The sequence below is a fragment of the Serinus canaria genome, chromosome Z (genome assembly GCF_022539315.1).
Source record: "Serinus canaria isolate serCan28SL12 chromosome Z, serCan2020, whole genome shotgun sequence".
In the NCBI taxonomy this organism is placed as follows: domain Eukaryota; kingdom Metazoa; phylum Chordata; class Aves; order Passeriformes; family Fringillidae; genus Serinus; species Serinus canaria.
This window is the reverse complement of record NC_066343.1, coordinates 19,465,237-19,490,534: the sequence shown is the minus strand read 5'-3', so window position 1 is coordinate 19,490,534 and position 25,298 is coordinate 19,465,237. Positions and strand designations below refer to the sequence as shown.

General features: G+C 40.2%; 1 protein-coding gene across 1 annotated transcript; it reads left to right on the top strand.

Annotated features, from left to right (window-relative positions):
- The first annotated feature begins 7,515 nt into the window (after positions 1-7,515).
- FEM1C (fem-1 homolog C) lies at positions 7,516-25,289 on the top strand. The gene is made up of 3 exons (XM_009096341.4): positions 7,516-7,677; positions 8,220-8,941; positions 19,155-25,289. Exons 2-3 carry the CDS (start codon positions 8,398-8,400, stop codon positions 20,462-20,464), a joined length of 1,854 nt encoding a protein of 617 aa, XP_009094589.1. The 5' UTR covers positions 7,516-7,677; positions 8,220-8,397; the 3' UTR covers positions 20,465-25,289.
- Positions 25,290-25,298: the final 9 nt, after the last annotated feature.

The window sequence follows — 25,298 nt, the reverse complement described above, 5'->3', positions numbered from 1 at the left end:
AGCACAGTTAGCATTAAAAGCTAAGCAAACTTATCCACTCTGCTCTGACTGAATCTTCTGAGGCATGCTTGCAAGAAGTCCCAGTAAAATGCATCCAGTTTGCAGAAGAAAATGAAACAGATGCTTATACCCTGCAGCAGTGGAGCTGGCAGCCTAGATGAGGAAGGAATTGGTTATGTGTCTCTTGTAGACTAATGCAGAAATGTGAAACCCATTGTCAAAGGCAAGTGCTGAGAGCTTGTGGACTTTCCTCAAGCAGCCTGGCTGTCTGGACAGGAGGATGTGGGACAATGCCAAGGGAATGGCCGGGATCAACAGCAGCTCCTCAAAGGGAAGAACTACTGCTGAAATGAGACTAATCTAATCAGAAAATCACCAGACAGGCAGGGACACCTCTGCACAAGGGAACTGAGAAACTCAGTAGCTGGGCCCCATGTCATTTTAAAAAAAACACCAACCCTCTGCCTCTTAATGTAGACTTAAGCCAGATTTGGAAATAGCTTTTCTGTTAGTCCATGCCCTGCCTTTCTTCAGGGTCAAGCTAGAGCCAGAAATCAGAGACAGACAAAAGAAAGAGTCCCTAGTAATGATTTAGTAGGAAGCAACCTCCAGAGAACTCTTCACTAAAAGGCCACACGCTTGACTCTGACCAGCTGCTTATGGAAATGGTTAGAAGACAGAAAACGAGAGCAGAACTTTCCAAAGCATGAAAGCATGTGACAACGTGCATGCATACTCACACACACACCCACGTGGCCAGAAACCACTGGGAATGGGATTCCTTCTGGCAGACAGAATGGTTTCAGGATATATAAGGCAGTGTAAAAGGTCATGGATAGCCTGAACAGCTCGATGCCTCTGCAGACTTCCAGTGACAGTTACAGCTGCAGCTGACTGGAATGTAGGGATGCTTACAGCACTTGCATCTGAAGCCAAGGTCTGAAATACTACCCACCTGCTCCCAGCCACTCAGCAGCTTTTGTGAGAGCTGCAGCATGTGGCGCGCTGCAATCCAGACCGTTGCCTAGCACTCATACTCTGTTTTGTTTGCTCTCTCTGATTGTGCTGGCTGAAGCTTAAGCTAAATGGAGTATTCATCCAATTACCCCTGGGCACCCCTTTCTACTGCCATCTATTTGAGGAAAAGTAGCTTTACCACATGGATCTTTACTCCCAACTTTTTTGAACTCCCTAGGGCCTTTAGAACATTCTGTTCACCCAGAGTGCTCTCTAGCTGATCAGCTCTGTTGTTTTTCTCTGCAATTAATTAGTAGAGAGGTCTGTGCAAATGCCTGTGAGTTGAATATGCATACTTCCAAGTATCATGATTGGCCTAGTAGGTTTCATTGTAGGTGAAATAATCTGTTCTATACTTGGAAAGCAGAGGATGTAATGTATATTTTATTCCACCCACTGTGGAAATCTTGCAAATTCAATAGCTAACATTCTGTTTATCAACACTGTTGGGCCCATCTTTTCCTTGGCCTGGGAGCTAAGAAAGGAAAATAACAGCGGAATAACTTGTGTAGTTTCAAAAAAGGCAGCAAGGGAGACTGTGAGCAGTCTGTTTTGAAAGTTTCACATCTATAATATACCAGAATGGGTACAGACTTAGGGACACCGGAGGCTTCTAGTGTCAGAAGGGCATAACCTGAAGTTTAACAGAGCATAAGTATTAGTCAAAGCAATCAACTGTAAACAAAATCACAGTACATTCCCGAAAGGTCTCTGATAAATCACACCATGGCAGAGCACAGTTCAAGCCCAGCATGACTAGCAAAATGAAAACACCTGGCTTTACCAAATAATGGCACAGTTAAAGTAGCACAAGCTAAGCCAGCTAATTTGTAAAGCTAAGCTATTTTTTGTGCCTTTTTTAAAAAATCTCTATCTTAAACAATTGTCAACTTTAAACCACTGTTCTCGTCAATCTGAGACTATCTCATATTTTGCAAATGTTGCTTTGGTAGTACAATTTACTCTGATAGTTGATTTTGCTACATTTAAATCTTACCTTGAAAATTTACAAGTCTTACTGCTCAAGATCTGCTATGGAGCCTAGGCCAGTTTCTACCAGAATACCATACTGAAGAGGCAATGTATGGTCGTGCACTGGCTACCAGCAATGTCTTAGGCTATATCAATTCAGACCTTTCAGGGAATGAAAGCCACGAGAGGGAGAAAATTTTGATTTCTAGAAGAGAAATTCAGCTTTCACAAGCCTGGAAAATACTGCCTTAAAAGCCAGGTGCACAACTGCTGCTGATTTTAAAAACAGAAATGTTGAACATTGGAAAATAGCAATCTCTGTCAATGTACTTTCAATCTCTTGAAATTACACCAGGGCAATGGAGAGAGGAAAGGAAATTTGCAGCTTGCATATCAAACACCAAAATAATGTGGAAAGCTATAGGTTAATTAGAATGTATAAAACCTCTGAATTCCTTTAAAATTGTTTTATTTATGCCTGTTAGAATCCTTGCATCATGTGGAATAGCATTTGTGTCCTGTAGCATATTTCCACTACTGTACATATTTCAGACTGTACATATTTCAAACTACTGCAAGTATTTGAGGAAAGTTAATCTATAAATTATTTCCATTATATGAGAAAATATACATACAGCTATACAAATGTACAATTTAATAGCTATAAAATTAATATGATCTGTAAAACTTTTTACATATTGTAAACAAACTTAGATCATTATCTCATTATTTCCCTGGTTTCGTAATACAGAAAAGATTAGAGGGCCAAATACTATTATGGATAGTTGGGACAAAACCCTGACTCCCCTGGAAAAAAAATGTCATCCTTACACCCCAGGGTGAATAGGCAGAAATGCTTATTTCCTCGTAAGAAAAGAGGAACCTCCTGAGACCAGACTTGTCTGTCTCAGCCTGTGTCCACAGGCAAACTGCAGACAGTTTCTGCTGTCAGCTGTGAATTAAATGCCAAGGGACAAGGAAAGCTCACAGTTTGCAGGGGGTCAGCAAACATTCCAAAACTTTTCAGATCCTGATGACTCACATCTCCAGCCTTCTCATAATTTCTCACGATTTTAACACCAATTTGCACAAGTTTGTTTGTTTACATAACAACTAATGATTCAACTCCCAGAATTTTATTGTGAGGATGATAGAAATAAGAGTTTCCAGTTAAAGGAAGAAACTTGTCCAGAGTGCACTTCCATATGAAGGGCTGGGGTTTTAGACCAGATGTTGAACATCTAGATCATTGATGTCACCTAATGTTGAGCAAAAACAGTTCAGGGGACTAAGCCTATGTATGCAACAATCTCGTGTACGATTTCCCCAACCTGAGGGTGCCGTGGCACATGGCGCTTGCTGTCCTTAGAGAGAGAGAGGTATTTTGTGATGCAGCACACACAGACACTGCTCAGGCTTAGCCAAGGTGAGAAGGTTCCTTCAGTCTTCATCCTGGCCCTGGCCTAAGGGTGCAGGTTTGCATCCCTGGCCAGCCAATGCAGAGGTCTCCTCCCAGTGTCTGAGCCCCCAGCAGCAGATATTTCCAGCACAGTTGTCCCTGCCCTCACAAAGCTCTTCTGCTTTTTATGAGAATACACAAATATTCATGGTTAAGAGCAAGTTTCAGTGATTGCATGTAGCATCAGTGGTGGTATCTGTGATACCACTGGGGCTGCCAGAGGTGTGGGCAAGTACTGGCTACCGGGAAGGAGCTTTACTAAGGTAAGCTTGGCAGTAGTTGACAGCAGTTTGCTGTCCCTCCCAATAGACAATGTACCTCAGGGAAGACCTAGGATTCAGGCTATGCTTAACAGTGTTTCAATTTATTTCATAATTTAGGCTTAGCTCACAGGCAGGCAGTTGCACAAATGCTTTATGCTTCTGTCTGCTCAGCTTGCCATTTGCTCTAGATCCCCTTTCTGGAAGCCTACTTGATATAATATCCTATATTGCCTTCCTGACCCGACTATCAGCCAGGTCTGTGCAGGCAGCTGGGTGCCAGTTTAGGGAAGACACAGACTGCAGACATAACACAGAGCAGCTGAAGTGCTTGTCCACCTTGCAAAATGTAACACAGATTTTTCTGAGTTAGCTTGGGGCCTGACAGAAGTATCGTTATGCTGGGGATAACACACGTTGCATGAACAAAAGTGGGATATTGAATAAATCACTGTATTAGTGAATATATATGTCTTCTACTGCCAAAGCTAACAACTGAGATGAGGATTAGATTAGATTTCACTTCACTGTACTGCTGAGCATAGTTTGCCTTGAAGATGGAGAAACCTCTGCAGCTTGTGTCATAGGGATAAGAAAATGAAGGGTTGAAACTGAATACAGCATTTTACAACCACATCTCTCACTGAAGTCAGAATCTGGAATCAGACTTCCAAAATATTATCAATGGCAATCTTGGAAACCCTTCAGCTGGTTCAAACCAAGAACTGTCAAGAACTATCTAGTGACCTGTGACTTTTTCCTTATGGTATTACCATTTGTAAACCAAATTAATATAAATTCTTCAATCTAGAATGAGTGATGTGAGTACAAAAGTAAAGCACTGGTGTATGAGACACGGTGCTACAGCTGTGACCCAGACACAGAGGGGTCAACTGCTCCACACAACACCAAAGGTGTCTGCAAGGTGGGTAGCACATTAGTCCCTCCTGTATGTGACAAATCCCTGCTGCTGAGAACAGCCGTGAGGACAAGAATACCCTGAGTGAGAACTAAGTAATCACAACACTATTATTTCACTTAACACCATTCTCCATTCACAGCTTTCAAAACCAAAGTGTTTTGAAACACTCTTTGGTGGTGCCAAAAACACTTTGGTGTTTGTGGCACCACCAAAGATCCCAGCCTGACATCAACATCCCTCTTCCCCATGGGCATGGGGCCATTTTTCCTACATCCAGCATGGGGCCAAAGAGAGGGGGAGGTAAGACAAATTAAATGGTTGCTGGCAGCGTGCCCATGGCAGATTGACCAGCTATGAATGACTGAAGTTGAAACCTTAAAGCCTGGATTGGTATCTCTTATTTTTCATGGTGCTTCTGGTACACTGGGTGAAAATATTTGCTTTTTACCTCTGGGAAATAGGGCTTAGGTTCATTCTGGGAGCCAGACAATAACTGCAGTAGGGAAGTGCAGGCTGGGGACATGCCATGCTGGCTCTCGGTGCCCCCCAGAGCCAGGTTCTGCCAAGCAAGTGCTTCCTCCACAAGGCAGTATCAAAGTGTGAAATTCACAGAACAGAGGTCAGGAGGCACATAGTCAGATCTCCTCAAGTCCACTTATATCATGAGAATGGTCTTCTTAAAATATAAATGATTCTTGAAGATGTATGTATAATGAGATATGAAAGAGAAAAGTGCAATAGGGCACTTAGAGAAGTATAACTCCTCTAAAATTTTCTTTAATAATTAATTTCTCTGCTTAATTCATAGATGACTACACATGGTTACTAAAAGGTAGATTTTGGAAATATCAAGGCAGACTTATTATTTGCTACAGGAATAAGATATTTTTATGTAAAGAAGAAGCCCAGTGGCCTGACAGGCAGTGTCTTAAATCCCCATCAATGTGCCTTGTGGTTGCATGCAAGAGTTTATCTTCTGCCATGGTCCAGGCATCACATCTCTGCAGATGCTATTCCCTTCCAGCCTACCTGACCAATATTCCACCCCTAGACCCTGTCCCAAGACCTTGGCATTATTCAGAGCTGGGAGGAGGGTGAGAACAGGCTGTGTTTGACACCCACAAATGCATTACTGCACCCACTGCCCAGCAGTTTGCAAGCCCCATCAGTGCTGACTGCACTGCTCACTGCCTGCCCTGAAACTCCAGCGACTGAAGGAGGAAGGTCAGTCTGGTTATCAACTCCATGTTCCCTCCAGCACAGAACTGCTCCCTATAACACCTAATTTACACGTGCTATGATTTACACAGACCACCATGACAATCAATTAGCTCCCACAGCTTTCAAATTATTTTTCTGGCTTGGCAGAGCCTCCCTACCAGCATATTATTTTTGATGCTAAGTATGCCCTTTCATCTGTTAATTTTGTTTCCAATTGCTATTGACTACACCTGGCAAGTCTTTTCAAATAAATCCTCCCTTCCACTGACATTTCTTGAAAATGTTCTCTTTTTTTCTTTTCCCCACTTCCTTTTAATTTAGCATTTTCACACAGTTAGGTCTTTTAACGCATCTCCACAAATCAATACCACCACTTCCTTAACAATTTTAATGGCTTTACTCTAATTTCCCATCAGTTTCTTATGGTGTTTCTTCTTCTGAGTCTTGCAGACAAAACAACCAGCAGCCTGTGCCTCATATTCATCTTATTGCCAGCACTGGGTACAAAGGGACAAAGGGCCACCCAGACTCTGATACATTGCTTTTGTAAATAAAATTACAAATTGAACTGTTTTCTCTCTCTCTCCCCCCCCCCCTTTTTTTTTTTTTTTTTGAAGAACTTACAAGCCTTCTCTGAACTTTTTTTCTGCATGTGACTTCTTTCTGAGGTTTCTAGGTCATATATTCGATTGTGACAGAATTTACATTCTTTTTAGGAGTTTTCTCTCTATTATCATAGGAACACAATAAATGCCACATCCTAAGCGCGTAGCATGCCATGTGCAATCACAGTCGAGAAAAGCAAATTTTGCATCAGACAGCAACATTTTCCAGAAGCACATCCTCCTCTGTGCTGCAAAAACTGGACTTTTAATCCAATTTTTTAAATTCGTGTGGCATATACGTACAGAATCACAGAATCATAAAATAGTTATGGAAGTGATATCTGGAGATCATCCACTCCAATCCCCCCACCAAAGCAGGTCATCAGCAGGTTTCACAGGAATGCATCCAGGTGGGTTCTGAATGTCTCCAGAGCAGGAGACTCCACAACCTCTCTGGGCAGCCTGTTCCAGTCCTCAGCCATTCTCATTTTAAAGTTCTTCCTCAGGCTCATGTGGAATTTCTTGTGTTGTAGTTTATGGCTATTACTCCTCGTACTACCTCCGGGCACTACTGAAAACAATCTGGCATCATCTTCTTGGCACCTGGCTTTGAGATATTTGTATGCATTTATGAGAACCCCTCTCAGTCTTCCCCGAACTACACAAGCCCAGCTCCCGCAGTGTCTCCTCGAAGGAGAGATGCTCCTGATCCCAAATCATCGGCGTGGTCGCTGCCGACCCGCTCCCAAAACTCCTTGTTTTCCTTGCGCTGCAGAGCACAGGACGGGACCCAGCAGTGCCGATATACAGTAAAGATGTGCCCGTACAAAGCCCACGGCGTGTCTATGAGGTGTATTTCCGAAGTATCTCTGAGGGATCCTGCAGGACCTTCGCGCCCCCGGCGCACCGGGCCCCGCGCTCCTCCTCCCGGCGCCCCCTAGCGGCCAGCTGTGCCCGCACGGTGCCCTCTAGCGGCGGCGTAGTCCCGCCCCCGGGCGCGCGGGGCGTGGCCCTGATTGGCCGTGGCGGGACCGCCCCGCCCCCTGCGCAGGGCCGGCCCTGGCGGCGGGGCCCGGCTGTCATGGAGGCGCCGGACGGGGCGCGGGCAGCGGCGGCGGGCGCGTCCCTCTGAGGGCGGCGGCGGCGGCGGCGGCGGCGGCGGCGGCAGCGGCAGCAGTGGCAGTGGGAGGCGGTCCGGACCGGACCGACCGAACCGGGAAGGTAGCGTGCGGCCTGGCGGGCCTTTCCGGCCGGGTCCGAGCACGGCGGCCGCCGGGGGTTGGGTGCCGTGTAGGAAAGGAGGGAGGGGGATGGGGCCGCTGGGCTCTGGGCGCAGCGGGTCCGATCGTGATGCGAGGGAAGGGCTCGGGCTCTCCCCGCGGTCCGGGGCTTGGCCGATATGCGGCCGTCGCCTTCCCCGCCCGGCTGCCTTGGAGGTGCGTGTCTGCGGGTCTTCTGGCGGGAGCCGGGGGCTCTGTTCTCGGGATACGCCCCGAAACGAGTCGGGGGTGCAGCTGACGGAGGCATGAGGGAGAAGAGGATCGTTCTGTGTCTGGTGTGGATAACGCGCGGGTAGGATCAGCCTCCTTCTCCCCGTAGCTTTCCTCAGGGGCCACCGCGCGGCTCGGGAGAGTCTCAAGGAATGCGGCTGGACCCCGGCGCGCCACAACAGCGACTTGTTTGGGTGTAGCTGTGGGAAAATACAATGCGGTTGCTTGTTCGCGAAGTAGGAGGTGAAAACATCGAGAATTCTCCTTTTGCAGATTTGTGATAAGCACAGCCTGCGCTTCGTCAGGACCCTGTTTGGAGTCTCCATGTTGTCCTATCTGGATGAAACTGAGAAGAAGCTGGGGACATTCTGTTTGGGCTAAGCACTTCAAATAAACTCTTGACTGAAAAATTCAGGTGTGTATCCATCAGGACGAGAGAGGTACAGGCTAAATGGATCTAAAGACAGCAGTCTTCAACGCAGCTCGTGATGGCAAACTGCGGCTCCTTTCCAAGCTACTGGCAAGCAAAACAAGGGAAGAGGTGGCCCAACTGATGTCTGAAAAAACCAATGGTGCCACACCACTTCTGATGGCAGCCCGCTATGGTCACCTCGACATGGTGGAATACTTGTTGGACCATTGCTCTGCCTCGATAGAGGTTGGTGGCTCGGTGAATTTTGATGGCGAGACCATCGAGGGAGCTCCACCGTTGTGGGCAGCATCAGCCGCCGGCCACTTGAAGGTTGTTCAGTGTCTGTTGGATCATGGTGCGTCTGTCAACAACACAACGCTGACAAATTCAACGCCTCTTAGAGCTGCCTGTTTTGATGGTCACCTGGAAATAGTCAAGTACCTTGTGGAACACAAAGCAGACCTGGAAGTATCAAATCGTCACGGGCATACGTGCTTGATGATCTCATGTTACAAAGGCCACAAGGAAATAGCTCAGTATTTACTCGAAAAAGGAGCTGATGTGAACAGAAAAAGTGTTAAAGGTAAGTTAGTTTTTTCACTTTCATTGTGGGAAATAGAGGTAAACTTACTAATTTACTTCTTAAAGAGCCTGACATAAAAAAAAAATTCTATTCTCATAAAGCGTAATATATAAAGCATTCATAGCTATGTTTTTACTTTTTCTTTTTAATTTACTGTTTTTTAACGTGGATTTTAAAATTTTTTGTTTAAATTGATACATTTTAATCTTAAATCCCTAATTCTTAAAAGGCTTAGTCATATGAGGTGTCACATTTATGCATGTGTTAAAAGCTAATAAACTTGCTGAGACCCACTCTTTGTAGTAGGCTGGTCTAGCATCATACTCAAAACCATGAGCATGTGTTTTGGTTTTCGTAGTAATTCTTAACAAATCAAGTATGCTGTGCATAAAACTGATCTGTGCCAGGAAGGCTGGTCTAAGGAAATACGCATAAAGGAGAAAAATTACTTTCAGCATTGGAAAATTATTAACCACTTTGCTCTTCACCCACTCTCTCCAAATTACTGAGTAATTTTGTACCTTATTCAGTATTAGTAAACAAAAATATATCTTAGGATTAAAGAAATGAAGATGCAGGTGACTGTGATCTCAGCAGAAGGACTTCCAGTGGCTCACGGATCTCAAACCCTTTTACCCCTGTTTACAATTGCTCTGGTGTTACCATGCAAAGTAAAGATTTCTGGCTTTTTTTCCTGTGATCGTAATTCATTGAATGTATAAATTTTCTTGTATTTAGTTGTGATATAAGCCTGAAAAGCACACCAGCTACTTCAATTTACAGCTAATTTTTTTATCTCACTGAGCCAGGATTATATTTCAGCCAGTTTGGGGGTTTTTAATATATATCAATATATATATAAACTAATCTGCTAGCAGTTCTTTTTGTAGTATAATACTTCTGCTGCCTTCTTCAGACTAATTACATTTGTAACTGTATAGTGTACCTTTCAGTTATTGGTGTTAAAATATCCTTTGTGTCTAGATTGTTGTATGATACTGGTAAATACCAAATGTGAGAGTAATCTTTAGAAAAGTTGCTTGGTTAAATATGCCTTTTCTCAGCAAATCATGCAAATATGTGGGTTAAGCGTAAAGAAAGCTAAACTACAGATTTGTCATGGAGGTGGGCAGAGCAAAATAAATCTTCCTTTGTAAGTGTTTGAGGTTGCTCATGAATCATCATGGACTTGTGGTAGGATAAAAATGTCATTTTTCTAAATAACATTCTGGGAATAGCAAACTAAATATAAAGTGTGTAAGCAACTGATAGTTTTAAACCTATCCCTTTATATGATAGGTGTGAACCAAGCAATGCTCTTAAATATTTGATTTAATAGGGAAAAAGATGTAAGTCTGCAGCTCTTTCTCCCTCATTTTGTGTTGGTGGAGTAGGCCTTACCTTACTCATCCTTCTTATTCATTTATTACTGAATTAGCATTATTTGTCTTTGTTTAAATGATTGAGGATTTTCTCAGTGCTGTCAATTATCTTAATTCCTTTCAACTTTCTTTAGTTTCTATGTGACTTGCACCTAGGCATACAAGCAGAGGTACTTAAAGTAGATAAATGATCATTAATTTAAAAAGTTCGATTGGATATGGTTCAGCTCATTAAAACTCATTTTATTTTTGAAACTCTCATGTGTACAACTGGATGTGTGTACCTAATAGCTATCTGTTGGTAATGTGTGGAAATCCCCTCTGGTAGGACAAGAGCATACTTTTTGGTGTCTTTAAGAAGTCTTATCTCTGAAGTTACTGAATAAGCAGTGGTGAGGTAAAGCAAGCGAGAAAGAAAGTACTATAAACCCTGAAATTCATCTGTGGAAAGACAGAAGAACTGAGGAAAATTGGTAGCCGTAAGTATTGTAACAGTGGCTGAAATTCAGCAGGTAACCTGCTCAGTTTTGTTTTGCAGAAATGCTATTGATTTTAAAATTAGTCAAACAGTATTAATTCTACATTGTCACCCTCCCCCTCAAAGAAACTCGTGTATTACTTTCAGTTTGTACTCCTCCCTGCTGTGTACTAAATAGCTGACAGTGTGTCCTGTGCTTGTAGCAGGAAGATAACAGAGCATCTGAATGTTCTGCTCCTGAGTAGTAAGAGCTGCTGCCCTTGTATGTGAATTCTATTTAGACAGGCCCCTTCCTGGGCCATGTATAGAGAAGTCTATTCTTTCCTGAAAGATGTAAAAAAAAAAAAAAATAATTGTTGTGTTTAAAATTGCAGTGCTCCTTATAAGAGCAGAACTATGTCAACTCTACTTCAGTAGAGTTGCTCTTGCGGGGGATTTCTGTAGATATTTTTTCAGATACTACTCTTGGAGCTTGTGGGGGTGGGGGGGCAGAGTTACTTGACCTATGTCTTGTGGTTTTCCACTGGATTTTCATATTGCAAAATATAACTTAATACACATATTAAACTTCCTGAAAATATAGATAGGAAAATGTTTCAAAGTGTTGAGAGTTCCAGGGAAAAATCTGAATACTTTGATAGGAAAAAATAGGTACATTCACATGCATCTAAATGTATGAAAACATGTGGTGAACTCTTGCTTCTAAAATGCAGAATCCCACAGCTGTGTTTTGGACCATGAAAATTCAGAGTTAAGAGGGTCTTGAAAAAGTTACGAAAGTATGGAAGTACAGCCAGGAAATTAAGATGTTCATAAAGATGTCAGAGTGTGTCAGGTAAGATGCTGCACTGAGGTGAATGAGGTGAAGTGTAGGTCTGGCAGTGTTGCATGGTAAATGGTGCTGAAGAAGGATGTTTTGGTAGATGAGTCCTCAACGGTGAAAGATGACCAGTGGTTCTGAATTTAAAGTACTAGCCTTTGATGGTATTTGTTTCTGCTGTTTTGCAGATCTGAACTTTCTCATAGTTTCTGTGAACTTCTATGTAGGATTTAGGCAGCAGAACTGTAAACAAAGGATATTAAAAGAAGTATTTTAGTTTCCATGAACAGTGTAAGTGATGGGGACAAGCTGATAGGTGGGGCAAGAAGGGTGGATGGGTTTTAATTTTTTGTAATTGTGGAAAACAGCAAAGATATCTGTAGATAGGAAGCAGCCTAAGCAATACTTCACAAAGTGAATTAATTTACCACTGTCTCTGATTCATAGCTTTCACCAGTGTTCTGCCGTCGTGGTTTAATTCCAGCCAGCAGTCAAGTCCCAGGCAGCCACTTGCTCACTTCCCCACCAGTGAGACCAGGAACAGAATACTCGTGGCTTGAGATATAGACAGTTTAATAGGGAAAACAAAAGCAGTATATACAAGCAAAGCAAATCAAGGAATTAATTCACCACTTCCCATGGGTAGGCAGGTGTTCAGCCATCTCCACCAGAGCAGGGCCCCATCATGTGTGACACTTACCTGAGAAGACAAACATCATCACTCCAGTGGTCCACCTTTTCTCTTTCTTCCCCTCAGCTTTATGTACTGAGCATGATGGCACATGGTCTGGAAATCCTTTTGGTCAGTGGGGGCAGGTGTCCCAGCTGTGTCTCCTCCTAATCTCCCATGCACCACCAAGTTCCTCACCAGCAAGGACAACAACAGAAAAGGCCTGGGATCTGTGTAAGCCCTGCTGAGCAATAACAAAAACATCTCTGTATTGTCAACCCTGCGTTCAGCACAAATCCAAAACACAGCCTCATACTGCCTATTGTGAAGAAAATTAACTCTACCCCAGCTGAAACCAGCAGAACTCCTCCTCGTTTAAGAAGCTGCAAATTAAAAATAACGTTTAATGAGTTTCACTTTTAGTTAATGATCTCTCAGATGGTGAGTTTTTATGCTGTTCCTAAAAGTAGGAAGAGTGTGGATAAAGTTAGAGTAGCAGAAACACAGTTTTTTTGAGAAAGTGAAATCCTAGAAATAAAACCTCAAATGAAGCAGTTTTGTCTCTGTGCCAGATGAGGAGCATGTTCTGTGTCAGCTGCTGTTTTCTGTTCTACTGCATTAGGAAGCCTGCCAGTGATTTGTTATTAGAGTGGTGCTACCTTACTATTACCTTCAGAACAGACCACTGCATTCTCAAAGACAGTGTTCCACTGATGTGCACAGTATTCATTTGGTGATGCGTAGGTAGGGAAATGTTTGCTCTCTTAATACAAGTGTCAGTCATTTTAAGGGTTCCAGATTACAGTTTTGGGCTCCTTGGGGCTGTCTTTGTTTGGTTTTTGGTTTTTTGTTTTTTTGGTTTTTTTATTTAAGGTACAATATTTCATGTAAGCTCCCCAAAAGAAATATTTTTCATTCAGACTGATTGCAAAGAAATCTTATACTTCTGCTTCAATTCCAGACAGGACAACTAAGGTCTTGCATTTTGAAAATTTGCAGTGCACATTTTGATTGTTTGAGTTATACTTCATTCTCCTCTGCCAGATTTGCAGAAAGGAAGGAAAAAATCCATTATTGCAGCAATTAGTGAGTTAGATTAGAGATAAAATATGCATGTGCTAGTAGCCAGGACGGGCCAAATGCAAGAGAATTGTAACCTTTTTTCAAAATACATGTTTGAGAGGCAGGTGTTTTACCTGAACATAGCTGGTAAGTCTTTCCATTGCTCTGTGGCCTTGTATCTGGTCTCTCTTTTCAGAGAGCTTTCTGTGGTTTTGTTAGTGGTTTTCACAAACTCTGCCTGCTTTCTGTAGTTAACAGACTCATCAGCTAGCCTAAAGACTGGTTTTTCTCCTCCAGAGTATTAGAAAATAAAAATTTTGTTTACTAGGCATTCTCTTAGTTGTCACTTGAGATATGCACAGGAGTGTTTGATTGCATTAAAAAAAAAGAAACTGTGATTCTTCAATTCCACTGGCACAGTATTTAATATTTTTGTAAAATAGTATGGTAAACAAGGTGTGTTGACTTTGGGCTTTGTTTCCTCATTTTGGGAAGTATAGAAGCATACAAACTTCTGTCTCTATGGGTACTGTATCAAGGGCTAGTGCTATTTCAGTATTGTTGTTAGTAAGGGGTGTGACACACAAACCTGCTGGTAAGGGAAAAAATCTTTTATAGCAGACCCAGAAGTAGGGGAATTATGGAGAATCATGCTATTTCCTTTATGACAAGTGTGATCTAGTATGTGTTAAAAATAATTAATTTTCTTGTGCTATAAACATTAAGGAGTCTTGACAGGTTTGTTTTCTTCTGAGGGTGTTTGTCTTCTCTGGTTGCCAAGGTTCATAGAATCACTGAGGGAGCTGGGACGGGATAAAAAAATCCCAAAACAAGGGTCCTTGGGTTTTATTTCCACTTCTTGTTGTTGCTTTTTTTGGTTATCTTTTTTAAATTCTCCCTGTGAATAAACACTTGCTCTAAAAATGTGCTGTGTCTTTTTTTTTTTTTTTTGGGGGGGGAGGGGGTCTTTTTCCCTTTTTTGGTAGGTCTTTTTCCCTTTTTTTGTTACATGGTACAGGGCTCTGAAACTTGTAGATATTTTGTTTGTGATTTTGTGTGGAAACTGAACTTCAGGAAGAATGTCGAAGTTAAATAAGGAAGATAAAGATACAATTTAAGTTTAATTCTAACTAAAAAGTTTTTGTTTAAATTAAATCATTCACAGTATGCTGTTATTCATGTACTAATTAATAATCTTCATAATACAAGTTCTCTTGAAGTATTTCAGTGAGCAAGACAGGAATTATTCCCTTACATCATGTGGAAATTAGATTAAAATAAATTGTTGAGATTAGCAGTTCTTTGCATTTTTAATTAGTTTCTTGAAGGAAAGACATTTAGTTTTTATTCACTATGCACACTAAATGATAGGATGTATAACATTTTCTTATGCGCTGTCCATGTTTGTATCTATCTGGCAGTACTTTTCTTTTAAATCAGTAGAGACTCTTGGAAGACTGAATTACCTCAAGTGCTGTGTTAGAAAAAGAAAGGAATGTTACATGAAAAATTTCACTTTATAAAAGTGATCAATTCATTTCTAAGGCTGCAAAAATATATACAGGTGGTTAATGTACACACTGGTCAGTTATTTAAATTAAATACTTTTATTTCTTTTGTTTTTAATGATCTTGGATAGAAATTCAAATTGGTCTTAAGTTTTAATGTAAGTTTTACAATGTGGAAATTTGATAAAGCATTTTGGAAGTATAAGGAAGCAGATGCACTTAATTGGTTGCAAATCAAGTCAAATCACTTTCTGTGTCATGGCTTCATTTTCTTCCATTCCCTTGTCACAAGCTATCAGTCTATTTTGGGAATTACTTGCTTCTGACGTAGAAAGGCCTGTCCTCCTTATGAATTTGAATACCTCCCCCCACTCCAGTAAGCTTTTGGAAGCACTGGGTAGTTAGTTTTGTGATATGTGAAGTGTTTCTGAAATGTTCGTAACTCCTTTTAAAGGAGTGCTGCTAACAGAAGAGTAAAGTGTGAAGATACAATGCCAACTAGCCATACCTTTTTCTGTACCTTCATACCTTGCAAGATTTAGAAGGACTGGAGTTGGGGTTATTCTGTTTTTTTTTTTTTTTTTTTTTTTTTGCAATTTTTATTGGGGAAGTTACTAGGTAATCTGAATAGTAAAGTTTTATACAGATAGAAGCAGTCTGGAAGCACTATTAGCAATACAATATAGTGATAATTAATATTTAGCAGAGAAGTATAAGGATTACCCAAGTCATCTGCAGTCCAGTTTTTTTGTCTGTGCAAGGAGGAGCCTTTTATGTTATGGTAACAAGAGCTATCTTTGATATGTCATTAAATTCCTGCCAGTTATTTTACAATTTAAAATTAATTGAAAAAAATAGATGAAACCTACTTTACAATAATCATTCCCATCTTTAAAAAATTACTTTAATTTGATGAAACCCATCATATGTGTCTCTTTGAAAATTACTTGTCAAAGAGAATGACTTTCAAATTTTTGCTTTTTTTTGGCCTTTTTCCTTCTTAATCCAGCAATAGATATAACATTGTTTTTAGTGTGTTACTGAATAGGTGAAGTTACAGAAATGGAATTAACTTCTGTGTTGTGTTCAGCCACTGTTTATCACTATAGATGATATGGTCGCTATAGTGACACTATCGACAGTGTAATGTTTTGAAATGGATGGGTTAATTCACAGAATAGTGGTTAATTTGCTGTGTTTATTTGAGCTGTTCAATTCATGGTCAATTTGTGACCAATACAGCTTTTGATTTACACATTAGGGCCTCTCTCATGTTTTCTTTCAAATTCTTCCTCTAAGATAGCAGTTGATACTTGCTAGGTATAGATGGCTGTCAGTGTTATTTCTTAAGGCTTAGGGATTTATGTCTGGGATTTTTTTTAAATTAGCAGCTCTCAACTATCTTTTTACTTACAGGCAATTTTCTATGGAAACTTGTGTTTCTTGCAAAGTATTCTTCCCACTGCTGTATCTGAACCATCCAACCAAACTTCTGTGAGATGCAGCCACTGCATAAAAATTAGTGGTGATGGCCTCGCATTATTAGTTTATACATCACATAATTTAAGCTGTGGTTATTTTCATTCTAAGGGCTACTGCAGTATAAACAACTGGAAAATTACACTACTTCTGATAAACTGTTAAACTGAAATCAGTAATTGTAATACCAACAAAAAAAACCTAAATTGTTTTAAATTTAGAGCATCCAACTGGAAAGAGCAGTGAAATTCCTTGGAGTCTTCAGCATATTCCCACATGTTCTACATAGCTGCATTGTAAATTAAAGGCATACAGACTGCTGCATTTAGTTTACATGGACAATGGCCAAGCTTATTTGTGTGGATTTTTTTCAGTCGCAGTGTGTATGCCTCTTGATTGATAAAATAGTGTGGTGATGGATCTGCATCTGGATCCATACGTGGTGATGGATCTGCATCTGTAGGTAATATGCATAGCAGGCACTGGTGTGGCTGTCAAAAGTAGCAAAATATATATTAACAGTTGTGAAACAAAAGTAAAGACTTAGATGCTGTTGATATATTTTGGCTTATTTGTCTGTAATATGCTTTTATGTTACTATTTTAAAATATATTAAAAATATTTATTTGAAGGTAGAAACTGCTGCCAGTTGCAGACGTCTGCCATAGAGGATAGTGTATGGAGTTGAGTACACCCTGAAATAGCTATGTTAACTGCTGGCTCAGCCAACACTCATGTGCATCTGGTTTTGCCTTTACCGATAAATACAGAACTGAGGATGGACTGAGGCACCAGCCATTTTTTAGTTCTGAATTAACTGCTGTAGTTTCATTTTAACTAGACTTACAGCAGCATAGCAAAGAATAATGTATGTGTATTGGTAAGTTTGGATATAGGTCCACATTTGACATCATCCTCTCTTAGGAATGTCAAGGTCGTGTCCTTTCTCAGATGTCATATTGACAGAGAAAATTGTAGTTGATAAGCTATGTATGTCAAATTCGCCAGCTTTCAGTCCGCCTAAATTTGCTTAAATCTCTGCTCCTGCAATTGAAAATTTTGTTAGTCTAGGTAGAGATTGTAGTGTGGCCAGACCTATAACTTACTTAGTACCATTAATGTTAAAAATTGCCTGAGGTATTAGAAAGGTGGAAAATCACTTCCCTTTTTATGAACTGGATTTAACTTTATGAGTCTTGGTCTAACAGGTAGTTTCATGTGCCACTTTGTGTTGGAATGTCTTCTTCAGTTTACCTGTTAGTAAATGGTTGTGAAATCACTGGCCACTATTCAGAAGTGTTTCAGAAAATGGCTATTTTGAAAGTGAAGTTCACTGTCAATAAATGAAGCAATCTAGTGGTTTTTTATGGTTTTTTTCCTTAAAATGTTTGAATTTTGCTCTTAAAATTTGATTCAGGGGACAAAGTATGTTTGTACCTCTTGTATATTTGCAAAAACCTGCGTCATAAGCTTTAGAAAATAACTTTTTACTCATGTTTTATATGAATTTGATTAATATGTCAGCTCAGTTTGATGGCCCCATTCACTGCAATCCTTTGAGCTGTGTCCTTCAGACAGCTCTACACCTAGTGCCCCATGGCCCTACTCATCCCACACTTGGATAACTTGTCCAGAAGGATGTTGTGGGGACCATATAAAAGCCAAAAAAGGCAAAACTCACTAAAAGGCAAAAATCCCACATCCACTATCTTTCCTTCATCTGATGGATGGGTGACCTTATTCTAGAAGCATATCAAATTAGTTAAAACAGGACTTTTTCCTTGTCAATCCAAGTTGATAGTACCTAATGATGGCATTGTCCTTTTAATGCCTAACAGTAGCATTCAGTATAATCTTCTCCATAATTTTTCTGAGTGTTGAGGTGAGACTAACAGGTCTGTAGGTTCCTGGGTAATCCCTCTTTCCCTTCTTATAAAATGAAATAACATTGGTTAGCTTCTTTTCCCAGACTCCCAAGACATTTGGTAGCTGGTGGGGAGGAGTGGTGCAGTAACAAACATCAACTACTTCAGTACTTAGGTAAATCCCATCAGATCCCATGGACTTGTGAAGTGCTACAGCTAGTTCCTGAGAAGTGTCTAAACAAACGGGAAGTCACTATTCCTGAAGTCATCCTTTAAATCCAGGGCAGATGGCAGTTTATCTGTATTATTAAAGATTGAGGTAAAGGCAAGCATTGAGTCTCTCCACACTTCTTCACCCTTAACAGTCGGATGACCATCTTGAATAAGTATCAGTTTTGTATTTTCTTTAGACCTCCTCTTGCCACTAGTGTGCTTTAAAACCCCTTCTTGTTATCTGACCAGTGCTGGTCAGTTTCAACTCTGAGCTTTGGCCTTTTGCATCTTGTCCCCTGCATATATGAACCACAGCTCTGTCAAATTCCTGCAAACCCTAACCTTGTTTCCAGACAGCATACAATTTCTTTTTCCTCCTGAGCTCCAGGAGGAGTTCTCTGTCCAGTCAACTGGTGTCCTGTCCTGTTTGCTTGACTTTTGATACAGTGGAATTGCTGACTCCTTTGCTTTTATGTAGCGAAGTATTCCATTTTAATTCTGGTTTGGGTTTTTTCCTTAAACCTGTTTAATTTTTTCAGATAAAAATATCAAACATTTTGATTTTTATAACTGCCTGGTAGCCTTGCTTTCATAGTACCTAAATGGGGGAAAAAAAGCTATTTTAGAACCATTAATATTTGGAGGTTTTTAACTTTTTATTTTTTTAACTATTAGCTGGGTGAGATTTGGACTGTCATTTGATATGATTTGTGTAATTGTGTTTGTTCTCTTGCAGGAAATACAGCACTACATGACTGTGCAGAATCTGGAAGTTTGGAGATCATGAAGATGCTTCTCAAGTATTGTGCTAAAATGGAAAAGGATGGTTATGGAATGACTCCCCTTCTCTCAGCCAGCGTGACAGGCCACACAAATATAGTGGACTTTCTGACCCAGCATGTACAGACTAGTAAGGCTGAGCGCATAAATGCCCTGGAACTTCTAGGAGCAACATTTGTGGACAAAAAGAGAGATCTGCTTGGTGCTTTGAAATACTGGAAAAGAGCTATGGAAATGAGATACAGTGATAGGACTAATATCCTCAGCAAACCTGTGCCACAAACACTAATTATGGCTTATGATTATGCTAAAGAGGTAAACAGCTCAGAAGAGCTAGAAAATCTTATTGCAGACCCAGATGAAATGAGAATGCAAGCATTATTAATTAGAGAACGTATTCTTGGCCCTTCGCACCCAGACACATCCTACTATATTAGATACAGAGGTGCTGTGTATGCAGACTCTGGAAACTTCAAGCGTTGCATCAATTTATGGAAGTATGCTTTGGACATGCAGCAAAACAATCTTGATCCTCTAAGCCCTATGACAGCCAGCAGTTTGCTATCATTTGCTGAACTTTTCTCCTTCATGCTTCAGGATAGGGCAAAAGGCCTGCTAGGCACTTCTGTCACTTTTGATGATCTGATGGGTATACTGTGTAAAAGCGTTCTTGAAATAGAACGGGCCATGAAACAAACCCAGTGTCTTCCTGATCCAGTCCAGCTGAACAAAGCTCTTTCCATCATTTTGCATTTAATTTGCTTGTTGGAGAAAGTACCTTGCAGCTCAGAACAGGAACACTTTAAGAAACAAACTATTTACAAGTTTCTTAAGCTTCAGCCTAGAGGAAAGAATAACTTCAGTCCACTTCACCTTGCTGTGGACAATAATACTACGTGTGTCGGTCGCTACCCAGTTTGTAAATTCCCGTCTCTTCAAGTTACTGCAATCCTGGTGGAATGTGGTGCTGATGTAAATGTCAGAGACTCTGATAACAACAGTCCATTACACATTGCTGCACTGAACAACCATCCAGACATCATGAATCTTCTTATCAAGTCAGGTTCACATTTCGATGCCACAAACTCTTGTAAACAAACAGCTAGTGATTTGCTGGATGAGAAGGAAATAGCAAAGAATTTAATCCAGCCCATAAATCATACTACTTTGCAGTGTCTTGCTGCTCGTGTAATAGTGAATCATAACATATCCTATGCAGGGCATATCCCTGAAAAACTAGAGAACTTCGTTTTGCTCCATAGATGATAGTGTGGCGTTCCAGAGTACTGTTTTTGAAGCACGACATGGTGATATTTTCCTTGAGCACTGTTGTGATACACCAGCATTCCCTTAGCTTGCTCCATTTTGCTCTCATTGCCTAGTGTTATTAGCATCAGATCTGCAGAGTTGGTTAAGCAGTATTTAATATGAATATGCCATATAATATATTTTGTGGATTATTTAGAAATGTAATGCCATATTTAGACTTTAAATTGTCTGCCAAAGGCTTGTCTTTTCTGGTCTTATTTGCCTGTTGGGTGTTTGGGACTCAGTTGAGTATTTTCCACTGATGTCTTTTTACTATAACTGTTATGTGGATTTTATACGATTGGAAGGTCATCTTTTTTTGGTTTTGCTTGAGCGTTTCTACTCCTACTCTCTTCTTTTTCTATGGACTCATTGCTAAACTGTGCAAGTTGTATGGACTTGTTAACATTTGCAACTACCATAAGTGCTTTTATCTTTTCTATGCACTGGCTTAAACATGACTGTTGTGTGTGAGCATATTTCTATGCAGCACTTGGCCAATTTCAACTTAAATGCCAATCTTGTTTTGCAGTTTGTTTAGAGCTCTCTTGAGAATGCTGTCTTCATAGCATGATGAATTTTGGAGTTATTTATCAGCTCTCCAAACTTGGGTGTGACTTTTTTGACTGCTGTAACTGAGATTGCTTTCATTTTGATCCTCTGGAATTTTTTCCTAAACTGGGGAGAAGAAAATCTTGCTTTTTCTAATTGTAGTCCACTTGAACTTTAAATCTGAAAATTGTTCTGTTGCATCGTGCAGCTGGGGGAAGAGTCCTCATGATGTACAACTGACACCTTCCCCTCTGCACTGTCTTGCTTGTGCTGGTTATTTGACTAGATGTGAAGTTTGCTCAAAGTTTAACCTCAAATCTTAATGATACACTTCTATGAGAAATAGATCAAATATATGCTCTGCTTTAAAATCTGCAAATCAGCTTTAGCTTACAAAAGAAAACTAAAGCATGTTGGTGGCATGATGTTTATCAGTCCAGATCTAGACATCATATAGTATAGTAAGTGGCTGTCTGCCAGGGTATTGAAAGTTCTATAGCAGTGTCCTTTTTTTTCTTCATTTTAAGTATCTTTAAAAATACTTGCATGGATTTTTCATCTCTGCTATGTCAGTTGTACTTAACAAAAGCAGAAGTTCTGTAGTGTATATAGCTCCTATTAAAGTACCTATTTTTTGTAATATTTGCACAACAGCTTAGCTTTTGCAACAGAAAGGGCTCTTTTGACTTGATAAGAAGTCTATAATTGAAGATCATAAATGTGAGTGCGATTCAGGTAATTAATATAATTCAGCACTTTACTGTTGATTAATAGTAGGATTTATTATGGCACATTAGCCCTAAAATGTCTTAAAGTGAAATTAATTTCTGTTGGATAGGATACAATTTACTTGCAAATTTAGTTATCTAGCATTTTGAGTATTTTTGGCCTAATGCTTCATTTCAGTTGTGGGCAGTATGTGTACCTATGGGGTTCTTGCTCTAGAAATCCAACAATTGGTTTTATGCCTTTGTCAGAGATAAGAGATATTTAGAATCCAAATTGATTAGGTTAGAAGGGTCTTTGTAATGCTTTAATTTTTAGGTTGATGTTAGAACACTTGTTATTTGTGGTTGAACTTGAGGAAGACCATGTCTTGGGAGCACATAAGAATAGCCCTTCCTTGTTTTTGTTCTGTTTTGGCATTCCTGCCAGTGTGTGGCAGTGTACAGGTGCCTACTAGCTTAGCCATTTTTGCAAAAATTATGGGGATGTTTTTTAAGCAAAAATATGTTGAAAGCAGTGCTGTTTGTGTATTGTCAGTACCAGACTTGCTGATTTGAAGCAATTTTCTCTGGTTTGTCCCTTGCTGTGTCTGTGTTGTATACTATTACAAGAATCATAGAATCATTTAGGTTGGAAAAGATCCTTAAGATCATTGAGTCCAACCCTTAACCCAGCACTACCAAGTCCAGCACTAAACCATGTCCTTAAGTGCCACATCTACATGTGTTTCAATTACCTCCAGCCATGGTGACTCAACTGCTTCCTTTGGGCAGCCTGTTACATTGGTTAATCACTCTTTCCATTAAGGAGTTTTTCCTAGTATCCAGACTGTATCTCCCCTAATTCAGCTTGAGGCCATTTCTCCTTGTATCACTTTTCACTTGGGAGAAGAGGCCAACCCCTGCCTTGTGAAGCAGTTGTAGAGAGTCGTAAGTTCTCGACTGAACCTCCTTCTTTCCAGGCTGAACAACCCCAGCTCCCTCAGCTTGTGATCCAAATCCTTCCCCAGCTCCACTGCCCTTCCCTGGACATGCTCTGGCACCTCAATATCTGATGAGGGGCCCAGAACTGACCACAGCACCTGAGGCATGGCTTCACTGGTGCCCGGTACAGGGGACAATCACTGCCCTGATCCTTCTGGCCACACTATTGCTGATACAGGCCAGGATGCAGGCTTTTCTAGCATCACACAAGACTAAACTCTAGTCAATTGACTGAATTGCTGTGATTTGTAATGCTTAGGACATGTGCCACTCAGCTTTTCATTTGTGAGGATGTGTAGTTTGGTTTTCGAATTTTTACATTTTAATGCTTTTCTGCTGCTCTGTAAGTGGGGATAATCAGCAAATGATACCATGCATCAAAATCATAAAAATAATTATTTTTTATAGGTCTCAGAGAAAATAAGTTTTAGAGTTTTTTACTTTGGAATCTGTCCTGCTCTTTGGTGGTTTTAGTTTAAATTTCTGTCTTTATAACTGACAATTACCATGTTTAAAATTAGTTGGTTGGTTGTTCAGCCCGAGGAAGAGAAAACTACAGGGAGACCTTCTATAGGACTTTGCAGTACCTAAAGGAGGCTACAGAAGAGCTGGAGAGAGACTTTTTACAAAGTCGTGGGGTGAAAGAACAAGGGGGAATGACTTTAAACTGAAAAGGGTGAGATTTAGCTTAGAAGTAAGGAAGAAATTGTTTACTGTGAATATGGTGAGGCACTGGCGAAGGTTGTCCAGAGGAATTGTGGATGCCCCGTTACTGGAAGTGTTCAAGGCAAGACTGGATGGGGCTCTGGTCCAGTGGAAGTTGTCTCTGCGCATGGCAGAGAGGTTGGAACTAGGTGATCCTTAAGGTCCCCTTCGAACCCAAATCATTCTATGATTTATGATTATTAGTCCAGAAATATAATGTAAAATTTTTTAATTGTTAGCAATTTTTTAAATGGAAAGCATTCCCAAAAGTGAAAGCATATCATAGTTAATATTGCTACAAGAAAGACTTACTGTGTTAGCTGCTCTTTAGAAACAAACCAGGCTATTAGTACATGCTGATTTATTGCACGAATTTCTATGTAAATATCTACTGATGTGCATCAGTCCGAAGAATTTATCACCTCCATGCTGAATTTAGTTTTTCATGGTGATGAAGCTCTCTGCTGAAGAGAGTTTGTCTTGCCAGATTACTTAGACTTAGGTGACCTGGCAGATGAGTTCATGCATTTTTGGCCACTTTGCATTTAGACCTATGTGTTTACACTACTCTGTTTTATTTGTCTTAATTTTAATTTTGTAATATGTTTAACGCATTCTTATGTTCCATTTTTCTCCCTATTTGGCCTTTTTTTCTGATGAAACACACTGCTTCTGAGCTACTGACACAGAAAAATGCTGAGAACACTGCAGAAATAATTATATGCCCTGCAGGGATGAAACAAGTTTTAAATTGATTAAACAGCTTACAGGTATCACTCCCCTAGAGACAAAGGAACTGATACCTCCTTGCTTGTTGAGACCTCTGAGTTGCATTTTTTGGGGGAGGGATAAATGCATAGAAGAGCTTTTCTTCTGATAGTTGTGGGTTTCATCTTCAACAAGGAAGATGAAAAATATTCTCATTAAAAAAAAATCTAAAATTATGTTCCTATTTTTGTATCACTTAGGCTGGTGATAAGATTCCAGCTGTCTGCAGTGTCTCTGTTCTGGGTGTTAGATGCGGTGTAAAGACATTTACTGAAATGCAAGGCAACATTGTGGTTATTTTTCCATATATACTTCACAGCACTCCCTGGATAGGAAGTAATCTTGTGTTGTTCCTAAATCCACAAAGAGCTGTCTTTTAACAACTGTTTTGCAACTGGTTAAAATTAACCTCTTTCTGTTTTTACAAACACTACTTTAAAGAAAGTAATGCAGTGCTATAGCAGAACCCTTAAAGGAAGATTTGTAATTAGATAAAAACCTTTTGAGGAGAAGTGTGCCTTGCCTCAGTTTTGTATCAGCTGCAAGGTGACAGTGGCGGGATATGGCTGCTCTCGAAATAGCTTTGAAATGCTTTGAAATATAGAGTGGAATGACTGTTATACTCTAAAAGATTGAGAAGCATGAAAAAGTAGACTAAACACTAATTTTACCTTCTGTGACTAAAATGACGCCAACTGGTATTTAACACTTCAAAGTAATTTTGGTAATTTTGATGAGAGACATAGTAGACTGCTCATATTTCTTGCTTTTGAGTGTAAAAGTAACTGTTGAGCCCTCAGTGAGGGTAGAGTGAAAAGCTTTTGTTGGTATGGTTTTAAATAATGTTGTATTTGTGTTCCATTCTATTGCAAAGACTTCCTATGCAGGGCTAGCTCCGTGTATGGAAATACTGCGGTTTTCTTTTTTACGTGAAGTAATTTAGCTTTAACAGTAATGTAAAAAAGGAATAATAAGCATATTTCTCTGCTCCTACTCTCTTTAGGCTCCAAATGCAGATTACATTAAAAATATGTTTTGGAGAACACCTGTCCAAGTGT

What these genes read in the sequence shown, in the direction of transcription:
- FEM1C (XM_009096341.4), top strand. Translation starts at nt 8,398, where the DNA reads ATGGATCTAAAGACAGCAGTCTTCAACGCAGCTCGTGATGGCAAACTG. An exon ending in GAACAGAAAAAGTGTTAAAG is followed by an intron (nt 8,942 to 19,154) that starts GTAAGTTAGTTT and finishes GTTCTCTTGCAG; the next exon opens with GAAATACAGCACTACATGAC.